At 38.6% G+C, this 16,713-nt stretch overlaps 3 protein-coding genes across 3 annotated transcripts; 1 reads left to right on the top strand and 2 right to left on the bottom strand.

The window, feature by feature from the left end:
- Positions 1–581: 581 nt before the first annotated feature.
- Positions 582–1,717, bottom strand: morn3 (MORN repeat containing 3). The gene is made up of 5 exons (XM_062435162.1): positions 1,573–1,717; positions 1,316–1,473; positions 1,006–1,165; positions 746–930; positions 582–647 (listed from the first exon to the last, which is right to left on the bottom strand). Exons 1-5 carry the CDS (start codon positions 1,715–1,717, stop codon positions 582–584), a joined length of 714 nt encoding a protein of 237 aa, XP_062291146.1.
- A 1,458-nt stretch (positions 1,718–3,175) lies between these two features.
- On the top strand, positions 3,176–12,462 carry tmem120b (transmembrane protein 120B). Its single transcript, XM_062434013.1, has 12 exons — positions 3,176–3,278; positions 5,340–5,458; positions 5,577–5,693; positions 5,785–5,844; positions 5,940–6,035; positions 6,125–6,214; positions 6,359–6,424; positions 7,864–7,925; positions 9,434–9,526; positions 9,811–9,875; positions 10,176–10,244; positions 10,503–12,462. Exons 1-12 carry the CDS (start codon positions 3,216–3,218, stop codon positions 10,617–10,619), a joined length of 1,017 nt encoding a protein of 338 aa, XP_062289997.1. The 5' UTR covers positions 3,176–3,215; the 3' UTR covers positions 10,620–12,462.
- A 392-nt stretch (positions 12,463–12,854) lies between these two features.
- Positions 12,855–16,372, bottom strand: rhof (ras homolog family member F). The gene is made up of 5 exons (XM_062434016.1): positions 15,723–16,372; positions 15,377–15,464; positions 14,154–14,263; positions 13,706–13,840; positions 12,855–13,435 (listed from the first exon to the last, which is right to left on the bottom strand). The coding sequence occupies exons 1-5, from the start codon at positions 15,858–15,860 to the stop codon at positions 13,271–13,273; spliced, it is 636 nt and encodes a 211-aa protein (XP_062290000.1). The 5' UTR covers positions 15,861–16,372; the 3' UTR covers positions 12,855–13,270.
- Positions 16,373–16,713: the final 341 nt, after the last annotated feature.

Below are 16,713 nucleotides of genomic sequence, written 5' to 3'. Positions count from 1 at the left end.
TAATACGTTTTTGTAGTTTGTTTATATTAGTTTGAGTAATTAGGTATATCTTTATTTTTCTTCATGCATGTAGATTGATTGTATTTTAGGGACCCAAGAACTCTTCTATTATGTGATAAGAGAGTTAGCAACAAACTTTAATAATCATAAGTAATATGCAGGCCCACACAGAATCTGTGTGTGCCACCGATGACACTTCCGCAGATTTTCCACCGATAAAGATGCTACTTGTAAAACTCCCAGAACAACGTGGCTGAGCTGTAATTCACTGAAAACAATCTTTCTTATCTTAAATTAATATTATCTATTACATTACAAGCAAAAAATCATTCTGCAGATTTTCACTCTGGATCACCACTGAAACAGATTCCATTTGGGTCTGGTAATATGTCAAATTGTAGCACTATTGTGCTCTACTCATTTGATATATTGATAGTTTTGTTAAATTAAATATTTTGGTGGAAATATTTTGGCAAACTGACATGCTGAATACCATTATGCCATTTTTTTATTCATTTTTTATTCTTTATTTAGTGTGTGGTGAGGTGGAAACATGTTGGTGATCTTCTCATAGTTGCTCATCAAAACTGATCAAGGTATGTCGATTGGGCTTCCCTTAAAACCATCTGCATATCCACCAGTTGTATCTTGAGGAGGAAAAAAGAGATGTGTTTATGGTGGGAGAGGGATGAGAAAATCTAGCAACTTATTTAGATGTGTGGTTGTAAAAGTCAAAATGTTGTACCTTTGGAATGGGATATTTTGTTGGTGTTGGAGCTTCATCCCTCCCAAAATCCAACAGGGTCCCACATTTTGCTACTCCATCCACCCAAAAGCCTTCATAAAGCTGGCCTTTGTCAGGATAGTAGAACTTTCCATTGCCGTTCTTCTTGCCATCTTTCCAGCTGCCTTCATACCAGCTTCCATTTGCTTGGACACAAAGTCAAGTTTTAAAATCCACAATCTTGCCCAACGAAAATGAAATGTAAAGCAATAGGCTCTTACCTAATCGAATGATGCCCTGTCCATGATTCTTATCCTTTAGCCACTCTCCTTCGTAGATATCGTCATTCTCATAGTACATTCTTCCCCATCCGCTTCGAAGGCCCTCACTCCACTCACCTTCATAAACTGCTGAGTTATTAAAGAAGTACATCCCATACCCCTAAAGAGATTTTTAAAAAGAACACAAAACATTTCACAGGTTGCACCTACATTTTTTACAGTGTGTGTGTGTGTGTGTGTGTGTGTGTGTGTGTGTGTGTGTGTGTGTGTGTGCGTGTGTGTGTGTGTGTGTGTGTGTGCAAATACATACATGCTTCTTTCCATTTTTCCATCCACCACAGTACTTCCTTGCATACTCTTTTGTTTCCGGGACTAGTACACTGTAAGTGCCATATCCATCACGTTTTCCAAATTTCCAGTCTCCATCATAAATGGCACCAGACTTCTTCCACACCTGAGTTCCCTTCCCTTGAAAAGCAATAAGCATCAGTCAATAAACATGTAATGATTCATAAACAGGAATTCACAAATCAGTTAGTTTTTGGTAGCAGCTACACAGTATCTCACCATGCTTCTGGTTGTCCTGCCACTCTCCAGTGTATTCATTCCCAGTCACTGAGAAAACTGTGTGGCGTAGTCCACATTTCTGTGCCTTAATATCCAACAATGTTGAGAATGGTGGATGCTTTTGATTTGCATTAATGTATGGCATGGCTGAGGGGGGAGCTTGGTGAAAACCCTGAAATATAGAATATGATACATATGAAGCTATACAAGTTAGCAGGAAAATGTGAACTTATCCTATAAAATTCCTTGCACACATGTGATCTTCCACACTGACAGTATAACACTATATTAATAAAGGACACTTTAAAAATGTTTTAATGTTTCACTTTGTAACTAATTAAGTTGTTAATAACATTGTTCATTAACATTAGATTGTAATATTGAAAGATATCTGCTTGATTTGACTAATTTGGATGGCCTTAGCTTTTTTTCAGGAGGACTCAATGGCCATAATGAAGGGACATTCAAATGGCCAGTAGGAACACACAAAAAAAGATTATAGCAAAAAATCAATCAATAAATCAAAAGAAAAATACATTTGGGCACCTGACTACTGTTTTAAGACAGACTTGAAAATTATAACAATGCACTTCAGTAAATATAAAATATGCTAATTTAGACAAAAACATGCCACCTCTTTATTTACTTTCATTGGAGTTATTTTGGAGCTATTTTGGTTGATTTTATAACGATAATGCTGATGAAAAGCACTGCAAATACAATAATATAGACTACTGCATAAACAATGAACTCACACTGGTCAAAGTTGAATGTGCTGAAAGTTACTAAAAAGGTAATCTAGCTAAAGTAAACGTTACTACAGCGGCTAGCTACCATAGACTGTATATAAAAGCTAGCTACACTGTAACTCAACACAAATTTTAGTATGTCAAACACTCATTCAGCAAAGCAAAGTAGTACTTGTACCTTTAATAGCGATGTGTCCAAGCGGATGACTTAATTAAACTCAATCCACTTGCAAACTCAGGCCATACGGTTACACAGTAAATTAGGGAAACATGTCAGACGGTGAGCAGTGTATTATCGCTAACTGCCGTCCGCATCCCGGGGAGAACAGTGCATTCTTTGTATCCTAGCAACCGAAGTGCATACTGTCGGTGCAGTGTGTGTAAAACGTAAGATCCTATATTCAGTCATTTGGAAAGTGTGAGTTAAAGTAAGACTTGCAGACTCAGCTGATGCCCAAACTCTTTAAAGCACATTTTCTGCACATTTTCTATTTCTGTCTAAGTTTTGTTTTTTAAAGTTAGTTTTTAAGTTAGTCGGGCCTCAACGGATGACAGGTGTTATGTAGCAGTCCGTTCCCCTGTCGATATGTGTTAACCCTGCACCCAACCTTCCTAAACTAAACCAAATGTCCTCAACTAACCCTAACCCAACCAGTTTTCTCTGTTACGTCCTAACCCCGACCGCTGAGGTGGGGCTGTGGTGGGAAACACAATTTTAAAGCAGAGTAGGAGATCATTATTCAAAGGGGTAACCGAGTACGACGCAACACCTGACAAATGTTGTACTATGTGCGCATGCTCCGTGCAGCCCAATTAAAAAGGAGCGGACAGTCAGCCTGTGTGAGGAGAGTCAGAGAAGCCGTCCCCTTCGCTGCATCACCCACTTGAACCACGATGTCTAAACCGAAGTTTCAGACGGAGTGGGAGGAAATTGACGATGAATATCAACAATTACAGGTGACAGACAACAATAAAAATGAGTACATGTTTGGTGGTAGACTGCTGGCTGTGAGAAGCGTACCGTGGATGCTACTGACAGCAGAGATGTTAGTTTGTCAGGCTCTTTTCCTTCTTCGCCATTCATTCAGCATTAAGCTTCTCTATAACTGTACGGTTGTAGTTAGCATTATATTATATCAGGAGTGGAATATACTTCACTGGACCTTTATCACCTTTTACTTCACGGTAACACTCGCTTGTTTCAGCCACTAATGTCTGCCTGTCTTGCTGCTAGTAGCGTCGTGAGTTATGCAGCTAATGAGCAGCTAACATCACAGTAGCTAACCACACAGTGCAATATTGAGCGATTGAATCATGTTAAATGATTGCTACCAAAGTCACTTATACATAGATGTAACTTCACGTGTTTTCTGCTGTTTGCCCGAGTAAATTATTTCGTAGTTAGTAAATACATCATCAGGTTACTGCGCTAGCTCACGTTAGCTAGCTGGCTAACATGAAACAGTATAATGTGTAGTCGATAATGGCAAATGACAGTCACTTTGAGGTGTTAAAGGGAAGCATGTGGTCTGCGGTGTTGTGTACATGACCGTTCCTCTTCTCGTGCTACCATCAGATGACTGAGACTGCGATGCTCTCAGATATGCTCCGCAGGGAAATGATGATGAAGGTGACTGTCAGCTGTCCTGTGATTTTCTTAAATGAAGCGTGCATGTTCTGCTAAAACAACAACAACAAGGACTACAAGTTGACACCTGAATAGAAGCAGTCTCCTATTCATAGTTGCATCCATAACAGATTTAATTTACACTTATTGAATGTACATCTTTGGCATTTAAGGTTCAAATCCAAACTCTGGGGTCCATGAGTTTGAAAAGACTATGTGCTGTTTAGGACTGCAACAAAGGATTATTTCTATTATTGGTTCTGTTTTTGATTAATCGACGACTACTTTTCTCTATAAAATGTCAGAATATTGTGATCAATGTTAATAATGACAAAGTGACTGTCTTAAAATTGCTTGTTTTGTGAAATCAACACTCTAAAACCCAAATATTTTCAGTTTACTGTCACATTAGACAAAATAGTGCAGTAAACCTTTTGAGTGACACATCAGTTTAAAAAAAAACACCAGGCAATAATGAAGCATGTGTGTGAATTGTCATTTGACATGTATACAGTAACTACAATGACTGGTGTGATTAGTTTGCTTGTATGTCAACAGATAGTATAACTGTTCTAGTAGATAATGTATTGAGTTCACAGTCTCCATCAAACATTTCCCCATGTCTAGTTTTGTACACAAGCCAGCAGTTTTTTTATGTTGACCTCTGGGATTTGCAGTGAACCGGATCAAATACAGTTATTACTTCCAAGGATGCGTACTTTAAACTGCTCGGTTTCAAGCAGGCCTACGATAGAGCGAGGTGACAAGAACACAGCTGACTAAACACTTTCTGTTCAGACCCCGTCTCCCATTTTTATTACAAAAGAAACTTTGACCTTTTCTTGACCATGGATCCTTGACAGTCTCACGCTACATGATCCCATTTAGACCTCTCTGAATTCTACATGTGTTAATAATGAAATTAGGAAATAACCTCAAGGTTTATCTCTGCTGACTGTGTATCCTCACCTCCACAGGCTCAGTCATGTCTTTATAAACCAGTGCTGATGGAAAAAGAGGGAACAGTGTGGTCTGGTCTACCAGCATAAATGCATGTAAACTGGGGTATTTATCTCACCACATTATACGGTGTTGCGGGCTGTTTGTGTTCAGACAGAAGAGTCACGCAAGGTCTAACATTAATCGTTTCCGTGTTGGCTAAAAAAAGATTCTGTTTGTCTGAAGATGTTATGTGTTAGCCGCTGAGATTATTTAAAACCATGGTAATGATGAGGGTGAGATTAGGGTTTTTAAAAAAGTGTTTTTCAGTTCCTTTTTTTCCTTCCTCATTGCAATCACCTATCAGTAATACTTAATAACTTTGTTTTGATACATATGTGACTGTGTTTCTATTCTTCTATGCTCACTTTGTGTATTGCTTTGATCACCAGGAAACTCACAAAATATACAGACAAAAACTTGAGGAGCTCACCAACCTCCAAACAACATGCAGCAATGCTATCAGTAAACAGAGAAAATGTCTAAAAGACTTGAGGTACAGTATGAAAAAGTAAGTATTCTCTCTTAACACATATCACATAAATAGAATATACTGTATCTTAAGCTCATGAAAAGCTAAGATATTCCTCCTTCTCTTGTTTCCACTCATAAACACTGTTTTGTCACAGGTGTGCACAAACATGTGATGAAAAGCAACTTGAACAAATAAAAGACATCCAAACACAAATCAAAGAGAAAGAAAATGTGTTCTTTGATATGGAAGCATATTTGCCAAAGAAAAACGGGTCAGTACTTTTCCTTCTCGACTGTTTTTTCTCTCACACTTTTGTTTATTTACTTAATAATCTACATGATATTTTTTTGTTTTGTTTTCAGGCTGTATCTGAATTTGGTCCTGGGCAATGTAAACGTTACGCTTCTCAGCAACCAGGCAAAGTATGTGAGTTTTTCTTGGGCCGTAAAACATCCTGAACAGGGTTAGACTCAGGTTGTTATCAGTTTCTCATCTTTTTGTCTGTTTATTCACACAGATTTGCTTACAAAGACGAATATGAGAAGTTCAAGCTTTATATGACGATAATCCTGATGTTTGGAGCCATAACCTGCCTCTTCTTTCTCAACTGTCGGTGAGATAACTTTTTTCCCTCAAGCATTATTTTTGTTAATGTTGTCACTTAATTAAAATCTGACTTTTTTTTTTGTTTTTTTTGTTTAGTGTCACTGATGAAATCTTCAACTTTTTGCTGGTGTGGTACTATTGCACATTGACGATAAGGGAAAGCATCCTCATGTGCAATGGCTCCAGGTGTGTTGTCATCAATAAGAGGCTCAGCAGTCAGTTGAAAAGTTGCTCATTTATTTTATTGAACACACTGAAGATGTCATTTTAACTTTTTTTTAATGTGTTTTGTGTACTCCTCTCTTCCTGTGCTCTTCTTATGCTTCTCAGGATTAAAGGGTGGTGGGTTTCTCATCATTATGTGTCCACCTTCCTGTCAGGTGTGATGCTTACCTGGTGAGTTTTCATCTTTATTTCCATTGTGACGCATCATGTCAGCAAGTTGGCAACAGCTAAGGCAATGATGGCCACAGTTTAAGTAGTAATATAGTGTGTGTGTTTTATCCAAATTCAATACTAAATCCTACTTTCAATGACTACTGCAGTCTCAAACATATTCAACCCCCTGAATAGAATTAATCATAAGAGCACACATTTGTAAATCAGGTGTGGTCTAAAGCACACCTGATGCAACATATCAAGGGCTTCATTAGTTGCATCAGATGGGCTTGAGATAGAACCCCTGGACTGTTGACAGTGACGTTTCATTGCATGTTAGAAATATGGCTACGTCAAGAGAATTGTCCAAAACATTCAGAGAAGAGGTCATTGCCTTGCACCAACAAGGAAAAAGATAGCTAAGGCACTGAATGTTCCTAGAGATACAGTTGGAAGCATAGTTTGCAAATTTAAAGTTAAAGGAACAGTGTCTACACTACCTGGACGTGGCAGAAAAGGGAAGCTATCAATGGCTGCCACCAGATTCCTGAGGAGGCAGGTGGTCAAAAACCCTCGACTGACTGCAAAAGACCTGCAGCAAGACTTGGTGGCAGCAGGCATTGAGGTTTCAGTTTCAACAGTATGAGGTGCATACTAAACGCTGAAGGGCTCCATGCCCATACTCCAAAACGTACACCACTACTGACCCAAAAGCACAAGACAAGTCGCCTCCAATTTGCTCAAAACTATATAAATAAGCCAAAGAGGTTTTGGGATTCTGTTCTGTGGAGCGATGGGAAAAAAAACTGTAACTTTTCGGGCCTATGGATCAGTGGTATGTCTAGAGGAGGAAGAATAAAGCATACGCTGAAAAGAACACCCTGCCTACAGTGAAGCATGGCTGTGGCTCAGTGATGCTCTTGGGCTGCTTTGCTTCCTCTGGCACTGGGAACCTGCAGCGTGTGGAGGGCAAGATGGATTCAATCAAGTATCAGGAAATCCTGAGAGAAAATGTCATGCTGTCTGTGGGAAGCTGACAATTATCCCAAGCATACCTCAAAGTCCACCAAGGCTTGGTTTCATAAGAAGTCCTGGAAGATACTAGAGTGGCCGTCGCCTGACTTGAACCCCATTGAATATCTCTGGTGGGATTTGAAGAAGGCGGTTGCAGCACTCAAATCCAAGAATATTAGTGAACTGAAGGCCTTTGCCCATGAGGAATGGGCTAAGATCCCTCAGGAACGCTGCCAAAAGCTGGTGTCTGGCTATGCATCACGTTTGCAGCAGGTCCTAACAGCAAAAGGGTGATCTACTAAGTACTAAAGTTCTTGTCATGAAGGGGTTGAATATTTTTGAGACTGCAGTAGTCATTAAAAGTGGCATTTTGTGTTGAATTTGGAGAAACCACTTGTAATATTAGTAGTAGTAATATCTTCCTTCTTTCTATCTTTTCACAGGCCTGAGGGGCCGATGTATCAGCTGTTCAGAAGCCAGTTCCTCGCTTTCTCCATCTATCAGAGTAAGTGAATCTGCTTACTAGTTTAAAATCTAAATAGAGCAAAGAGAATAAATGTACTCTTGAGTTTATAGGATATGTTCAGATATTGTCTTAAAACAATAGTCAGATGCCTAAATGAACACTGAGATAGGTTTTTCATGCTTAGAAGACCCCCTCCAAATACACTTACAATGTAAGTGATGGCGACAAAATCCGCAGTCCTCGTTTTGAGCAAAAATGTACTTAAAACGTTATCTAAAGCTAATATGAGGCTCCAGCTGTCTGAGTCAGGCAAATACAGTTTATATCTTCCATACTCTCTGTATCTCAGTGGACAGTGTTTTCCTGTTCAGCTGCAGTTAAAGGATCATAACAAAAACATGAACTTTGGCATTAAAGGGACTGTATTTTTATTTTATTTTTTTAAAGATACTGACTTAATTTGTGCAGCTGAAACTTCATTAGTTATAACTTTTTAAAATACATTTTTGCACAGAAGGAGCTTTGTAGATTTTGTCCCCCATCAATTACATTCAAAGTGCAAGAGTATTTTACCAAAATTCAAACAAGTAAATATGCTAGCATTGGAATGCCAAGGCTCAGCCAATTATAAATAAATACAGAAAAGTGGACAGACATAGAATAATAATAGTATGCAATAAATCTCCCCCAAGAAGAAAAAAAGAACATCACATGATCAGCTCAACAGGTCACCTGCTGTGCTCTGTTGCCGTCACTCTGTCGCACCATGGTGTGATAGCACACCAAGGCCAGAGGAGGTCAAGGCCAGGATCACCCCCAACACCAAGTTGGTTATGTAACAGCAAAATGTCCTTGTGAATCATCTTGTATGTCAGTAAAACCAACTAACTAGTAACTCTACCCCAACGTGTAGTTTCTAGATACTTCAGTGTGATTTAAAGAACAGTGTAAACACAGGAGAGGTGTCGCAGTCATCCTCATATTACGGCTGACGATGAATGGACTCTAAACTAAATACAGACAGTTCGGTTGTAGCGTAACTATATTGTAGTTGCTTCACCAACAGCTTTCTAATAATAATTGCATTTATAATAAAACAGTCCCTCTGTGAAGGTGTCTCATTAAAATAGAGAAGAAACACCGGTGCTTGCAGTCATTACTTAGTATATCACATGTTGGCTGATTATGGTGGCCTGTGTACCAGTGTTTGGATGGGATTTGGGTTGATAAGTCAAGTATTTATACAGACATATTTGTTTTATAAGGGGGGAAAATCACCTGCCAAATGCTTAAACAGAGACAGTACAGCTCTTCTGGTTTTTCATGACAGAATGACCCACATTACAGACTGCTTCTGACTATTAGTTTTTATTCCATTGGTGCTCAACTGATGCCAGTCCTCGAAAATTTGATTTTTATCTTTATTACTGAATACATAAAATAAATCCAGGTTATAAATGACTTTTTTCCCCCCTCTGCAGAACAGCAGTCCTTCAGACTTCATTAATCTATTCAACATCTTACAATTTTGACTTTTTGCTATGCAGGCTTTGTTCAGTTCCTCCAGTATTACTACCAGAGCGGCTGCTTGTACAGGCTGCGAGCTCTGGGCGAGAGAAATCAACTGGACCTCACAGTGGGTAAGTTGTAAGCTATTTTTGGTTGTAGTCATTTCAATCGTTTGAACTCTGCAGCCATCTGCAACACCATGTCTGGAAAAAAATAGGGTAAAGGTGAGAGATGGAGACAGCTGTTAACATCAGTGTGCTGCAGAGTAGATGTCAACTTGAGTAAGGCCACAGGGGATTATTCCTAAAAGCATCTTTAAATGTCAGATTCTTGTAACAACACAGTGATCATTTGTGTGGTATAGTAAGTCATATTGTCCTGAGGTCTGTTACATTTCCTTTTGTGTCTCTTGCAGAGGGATTTCAGTCCTGGATGTGGAGAGGACTCACATTTCTATTGCCATTCCTGTTTTTTGGCCATGTAAGACGTACTTTTCTGCTTATTATTAAACTACAGCTTTTATCATAGCTGTCACAGATTGAGTCAGGATATTTTGAAATTTCAAGATGTTTTCAAATCTGAAGCACATTGCACAAGATTGTGTAAGCTCATAGGGGATTGCCACAACACGTTTTTCACCAGCATTTGTTTAGAAAGTGCATTTTTTTGGAATACACAATTGATATAAATGCAGCATTTTTGAGGGAGACTGCTTCTTCAGTTCAGAGGGAAAGATGTTCTTGTACAACCAGAATGATAATGCCTCCTCTTGCTTTACAGTTTTGGCAGCTGTACAATTCGGTGACCCTGTTTCGCTTGGCAGGACATGAGGACTGTAAGGAGTGGCAGGTAAGGGTTGAATTTGGCAGATCATCGCCTAAATGTCAGAAACATGTTGAAGCAGAGTATAAATGGCTTGGTTAAAAAAGGACAGGCTTCTTTTCTTTTTTTTAAAAAATCTTTATGCATTTAGTCAAAATATGTGTTGGGCTCATGTTTCCTGCATTGAAATCTGGCGAATTGTATTGCAACATTTCCAAATACAAATAGTTACAACAATGCATGTCAAAAAACTGGTCTTGAAATAAAATGTCCTTTTTCTTTCAGGTGTTTATGCTGGCGCTGACATTTCTCGTCTTATTCCTGGGAAATTTCCTCACCACGGTAAAAGTCGTCCACCAGAAAGTTCAGAAAAACCAGGAAACGGTGCAAAAAAATGACTGAGAATAAACTCGCAGACATTCCAGATTCTTCAAATGGGCCAGTAATTTTTGAAGCAACACACACAATCGCTTGACAGACTGACTGACCGCAGTACGATCAGGTCGGGAGAAGACAACGTTGAAAACACCCTCACTCTCTCTCTCTCTCTCAGGCTTTGACGACCACAGCAGCGTCCAGCTAAAGCATTCAGCCAAAAGGCTTTTTGCTTTCTAAAGACTCGTAGTCGTCGTTCGCTGCACAGTCAGTCCGGACGCATAGTGATGTTCGCCTGCTAGATGAACAGTTTGTTGCTTTATCCTGTACAGAAAAAGTGAGTGGAGAGAATGTGTTTTATTTGTGTCTGTGCGTTAATCCGTCAGAGAGGCTTTGTTCAAATCATATGCAACTAAACAAGAACAGAACATAGTTTTCCTTTGAAGACCGAAGTCTGTCATGTACATACTTCAAACTTCTGTGAAGTAGTAATGATCAAACTGTCTCTGGCTAAAAAACTAAATTGGACCTGTTCAATTCTGCACTGCGCTTCATTGCTTGAGATTTTTTTACGTGTGGTACTCGGCTCCCTGTTGTGCTTTTTCACTGCTAACCACTATTTTTTACTAGAATTTTGTTCTTGAAAAATGACAAATGTAGGTCAAAACTTAAAAAAACTAAACTTAAAACCTGATACTTGACTGCCCAAAACAACCTTCATTTTCAGAAAAAAAAAAATACCATGTGTTTTATTTTTCTCCGTCTGGAGTCTGTTGGCAGTTCTGCTTCGGTTTTCCTCGAAAGCGTCACGACTACAGAGAACTGCAACACTGTTTCTCCCTTCAGGCTACATTTTAAAAAAGCCATAACTGTTTTTTTTTTGTATAAACGAATGCATAAACTAGGTTCTCTGGCTAAGTCACAGAAGCACGCACAAACTTGAACTGTCTCTACAAAAAAAAAACCCGTTGTTCCCATTCAGAGGCGAGTCCATATGAGCTCCTTCTTTGTAGTTACACATCTATGTTCACATTAACTTAATGCTTACAAACTGTAATATATACTTAAATCTTATTGGCGTAGGAAGAGCTTAAAGCTTGAACGTCTTTTTCACAAAACCCCTCAGGTTAGAGGTTAAGAGTTCAAATTCAGTTTAACACTTGAAGTCCAGACAGAGTTTGGATTTGTCTTCAACACGCTGGTTGTTCCCATGTTCTTATGTGGTGTTACACAAATGTATTATGATGCTGCTATTGGCACTCGTACTGTATGGCTATGATACAGAATGATGATTCAAAATGTGATGGGTTATTGTTTTTCTAATTGCAGTCGGAAAAAAACTAAACTTAATATGTATGAATTAATTTACGGGCAAATGTGGCACTTCTGCTCTAGATCACGGAAGTTTGTGTTTTGAGCATTTTTTTACTTTTTTTTTGGGGGGGGGGGTTGCAAGGGTTCAGATGGGTTCAAACAAGTTGATCTGATCATGTCTTTGATGTCTTCTTCTTCCCTTCAGCCTATCACAGCAAAAAAAATGCCCTACTTTTATTTGGGAAATCCAAAGACAAGTAGCACTGCATTTATGTCATTCTCCTGAAGGGAATCACAGTATTTATGTATCATGTTTATTGAAGGGAAACGTACGGCTTACTACCGAGATACAGACCAAACTGTTGTGATGTGATTGAGAGCTGCCAGAATGCACAAAACAACTCGATGTCCTCATTTATATCATGTAGCTGATGTTTAAACAGTGTTTTCCTCCTTTTCATTTCAGAAGTGTAACTGGTGCCTGAGTAGGATCAGTAACGAGACAGTGACCATTTCTCAATCTGTATACGTTGTTGTAAAAGAAAAATATTAATAATGAAAAAACACCTAATTAAAAACTGTAGCTCTTTCTGTGTTTCTTGTGTAATGAGATGAAAGTTATTTGTTGTGTCTTCAGTTTTACAATCCAGCATACACACAAATATTTTAACACTAGTGGGCGCTGTTGGCAAAGATTAAAAAAAAAAAAAAAAAAAAGCCTGCTTCAAGTTGACACACATTCAAAACCAGCTCTAGTCCTGTGTTTTGTTTTACTGGAAACAAGTTAACCATGAGGAGTTATCTTTTGTCAGTACTGAAACTACAGTACCATAAGAAGTTGAATTTTAACTTTTGAATTTGGTTGTAAAACTTATAGAAAAAGAAGCACTTCACTTATCACAAGAAGAACTAACTGTTCAAATTCATTCAATAAATATACACTTTTAAATAAAACTTTTTTTTTTTATTAAACAGTGTAAAAGATTTGTACTTGAAATACTAGAAATAACAAAGTAAACATACATTTACAGAGGGTTTCTGAACAAATATACAGTGTTGCCATGAGTCTTTCCTTGCTACTGAATTGCATTTGAAAAAGAGAAAATCCCCACACTGAAACTTCTTGCAAAATTGTCTTTCCTGTTGCATCATCATCGTCATTTGCTTGTGATAGAAAAGGAGGAGACGCATTAATAAGTGGGGCCAAAACTTACAGGGACTGATGACTTACTGAACCCCGCGGTCATGCAGCTGTTTCCACATCATTGGACACTGAACGTCTTTAGTCTCTAAATGTGAAACTGAGGAGTCTGCAGGAGAGCGGGGTCATCAAAAGCCTCTGTCCTTTTTTTTTTTTTATATCCTCACAAAACAACACATTTCTTCCTCCTCCTGTTGTTCCTCTGTTTACGATTGAATGCCAACACTTTTTTGGTGGCTTCTCTGAAAATGTCTTCCACATTTTCCTGATACTTTGCTGAACATTCGAGGTAGAGCTCTGCGTTCATCTCCTGCCGGGTCTCCTCACCCTGCATCCCAAACACAACCAATTATTACAAAATGAAACTGTGACAGCTTTAAAGAAATGGTGTGTGCACTGCTTGACATTCAGGCATTTTATATTTACATTTTCATATATCTGATCACAATGAAACCATAATACAGTTAAATGTGGTTTGTTAGTGCTGGTAAAGGGTGCTTCCTCTTGCACACAGCACTTCACATCCTGTTATCTTAAGCCAAAGGCGTCTTTCATAGGACCGTAAATGCATACTGAGGCAATCTATGTCTTGTCTTACTTGTGTGTAAGTGATGGGAGATAGATCCATGGCCTTCAGCTTCCTTGCACACTCTTTATCCTTCCTGCGGTCGGTCTTGCAGCCAATCAGGATGACAGGAATGTCCCGACAGAAGTGCTTCACCTCTGGGAACCACTGGGTGAAAAAGGAAGAAATGTCAATCATTAACTAGAATTCTCACAAGCTGGTTTAACATACTTTTCCACATTCTTTGATAGCACTTCACTGTTTGTAAGCAACACAGTCTGTAGTATTACCTGCATGCACAGGGTCAATGTTCACATGCAGGAGGAGCTGCATGCGTTAATCATAGCTAAAAGATTGTGGCCAACACCAACAAACTCGACTCTAACAATCATTTACAAACTCGACGCTCCGGTTCAACAGTGACATTCTTGTTTGTTGTGCTTGCATGCATAATTTGGCGTGTGGTTAATGCAGCAATTACCTTTATGAGGACATTGTCAAAGCTGGTGGGGTTGGTGACATCAAAGCAGACTAAAATCAGATTGGCCTCTTGGTAGGAAAGTGGCCGTAGCCTGTCATAGTCATCCTGTCCTAAAAGAGAGAAATATGGGTGAGCTGATAAATGTAGACTTATAAACACACTTTATGTGGACAGCAGGACTGAATTCTACTTTGGGTGGCACAGCCTGAACATAAAGATATGATGTATGTGTTCGACCACATCCTGGCTTCGGTTTCCTTTTTCCGTTGATGTAAGGCACACTGCTGCAACTATACAGAAGATAAGTTGCAAATACAGACTAACTTGTGTTTTCCAGGCAATGAAATGACTTCACAGAAGAACTCCATATATTATACCCGACAGAAATACAGTATTTTTTTAAAAATACTGGTCAATTTTGAGTTGAACTGGGGAATTATTTATATTATTTAGAAGCTGGTGACAAATTGATACCTCAGCTTTGCTACAAATACAAAAAATGGTTCATGTCTGATAACCATACTGCATAAAATTGAGAAGATTTAAACAAAATCATGAATTAAAATCAATATAATATCGTTGACGCTAGTGTTGAGGTTATCTTATTATTAAGAATTGTTCTCATGTATTAGTCATGGTTTAAATATTGGATCATAACCCAAACCCAAAAGATAAACATTGTGACTCAAATGCTTGAAATTTACATACAAAGTAAATTAAAGTGTTGAGGAGTAATGAGATTTTTCTTCATTTAGGTTTTTGATTTTTGTCTCTTTTTTTTTTTAATTGTGTATATTAAGTATAACACAATAATACATTTGTCTTTAAAGTTGACTGCATAATGGTTTATTAGTTATTGTGAAAACAGTTCTTATCAGTTCCTGAAATTTGACTTCTGTGATGACGTTAATCAACCTTTACCACTTCCTCTGTCACTGTGAGAACTATAATATAAAGACTGAACACACAGTGCCAACATATCTGAACTTAACTATCTTTAAAATACATAAAAAGAGTATAAATAATTCAGCCTCTGGCGATCTCATCATCGTTGGACTCTGACTCAGTATATACTGTTTAGCTGCATATTCCACCATCCATCAAGCACAGTGTGTCGTCACTGAGCTCAGCATGCTCCACACCCTGATGTCTGTCCACATAATGTAAAGTATCACTGTAGAGACTTACAAATGTGTGACTAATGGTTTTTGATTCAGTCTTACCAGCTGTGTCGTACAGGTTGAGTTTTATCTCTTTTCCTCCAAGAGAGATAGTGGTGACATATTTTTCAAACACTGATGGGGCATATTTCTGTTGTAGACACACAAGAGAAAGATGTCCATTTTATGATTCAGCCATATATTTATATGCTCTGTCATATATCACATTGCTGCATTATATAGTTAAAACAGTTTTAGCAGTGAACTCTATTACAATAGGAAATTCAGCTCACTAAGTTCAAATTTCAATATTAAAATAGTTTTTCACAGTGAAGATGAGAGAAACAAGCCTGTAGTATTAAACACATACACAGCATCAAGAGTTGTGGTCCATTGTAGTTCTTCTTACCTCTGGAAAATCCCCTTTAGCATAAACCATCAGAAGAGATGTTTTCCCGCAGCCTCCATCTCCCACAATCACAATTTTAAGTTCTTCTATTTTTTTAGTGGCAGTACTATTAGCAGTCTTGGCACCGTTTTGTGTCATCTCGCCTCCAAAACAATCAAACAGGTGCCAGACAAGACGGAGCTGAAATCACTCCCTCCACAGTCGAGTGAAATACATAGCAAAAAACCTGATTAATCTATATTTGGAAAGGCCCAGATGATTTCAGAGGCAGTGTTTTACGAATGAGGAACAGACGAACCTCATGTTTTACCAGGTAGCTCGCTCTGTTCACCACATCCTTCCTGCTACACTATGAAGCTGTTTCCAATTGACCCCCTACGCTTCTCTACTGTCCTATTGGCAGCAGTTTGCTCACTGAAAGAAACTCCCGGTACGAGCAGCGCTGCAGCTGACTTGCACATGTGGAGCAGTCGAGTCTGGCTGCTCCTACTTCCTCTATGTGCTTCATTATTTGGTTTTCTGGGTGGGTACTCAATCTGACGTACTGCCTCTACCAAACTAAGAATGAATATCAGATAATGCTTTAGGGGAAAACCAATAAGTCAGCAGCAGTGCAATTATCATTACAGTTAGATCTTTAGATTCTTGTCTGTTAGGTGAGGAATTTGTGGCATGAATTTGACGGTGAATGGGCGACTGAATGTGCATCTAACCTCTTACCTCCATTTGAGGTTTGTTGTTTTTCTCGGAAACATTTAGGCTACCGGTGAAACCAATACTGGTTAAAGGTCAGCTCCTCTTCTTCTTAACCACAAATGATAACATGGCCTGTAATAAACTGCACTTCACCCAGAGCCATAAACACCTTATTAGTCATTTTATTCGTGCTGTCCAACCTTTTCATTGTTAGTGGTGGATGTTTGAATCATTATAGAATATGATAGGTATGATGGTACCTCATTGAATATACAGTATGGCTAATATGTGGGAT

Source organism: Scomber scombrus, chromosome 15 (genome assembly GCF_963691925.1).
Source record: "Scomber scombrus chromosome 15, fScoSco1.1, whole genome shotgun sequence".
Taxonomy (NCBI): domain Eukaryota; kingdom Metazoa; phylum Chordata; class Actinopteri; order Scombriformes; family Scombridae; genus Scomber; species Scomber scombrus.
Note: the sequence above shows the minus strand (reverse complement) of the source record. Positions and strands in the feature narration are given on the sequence as shown.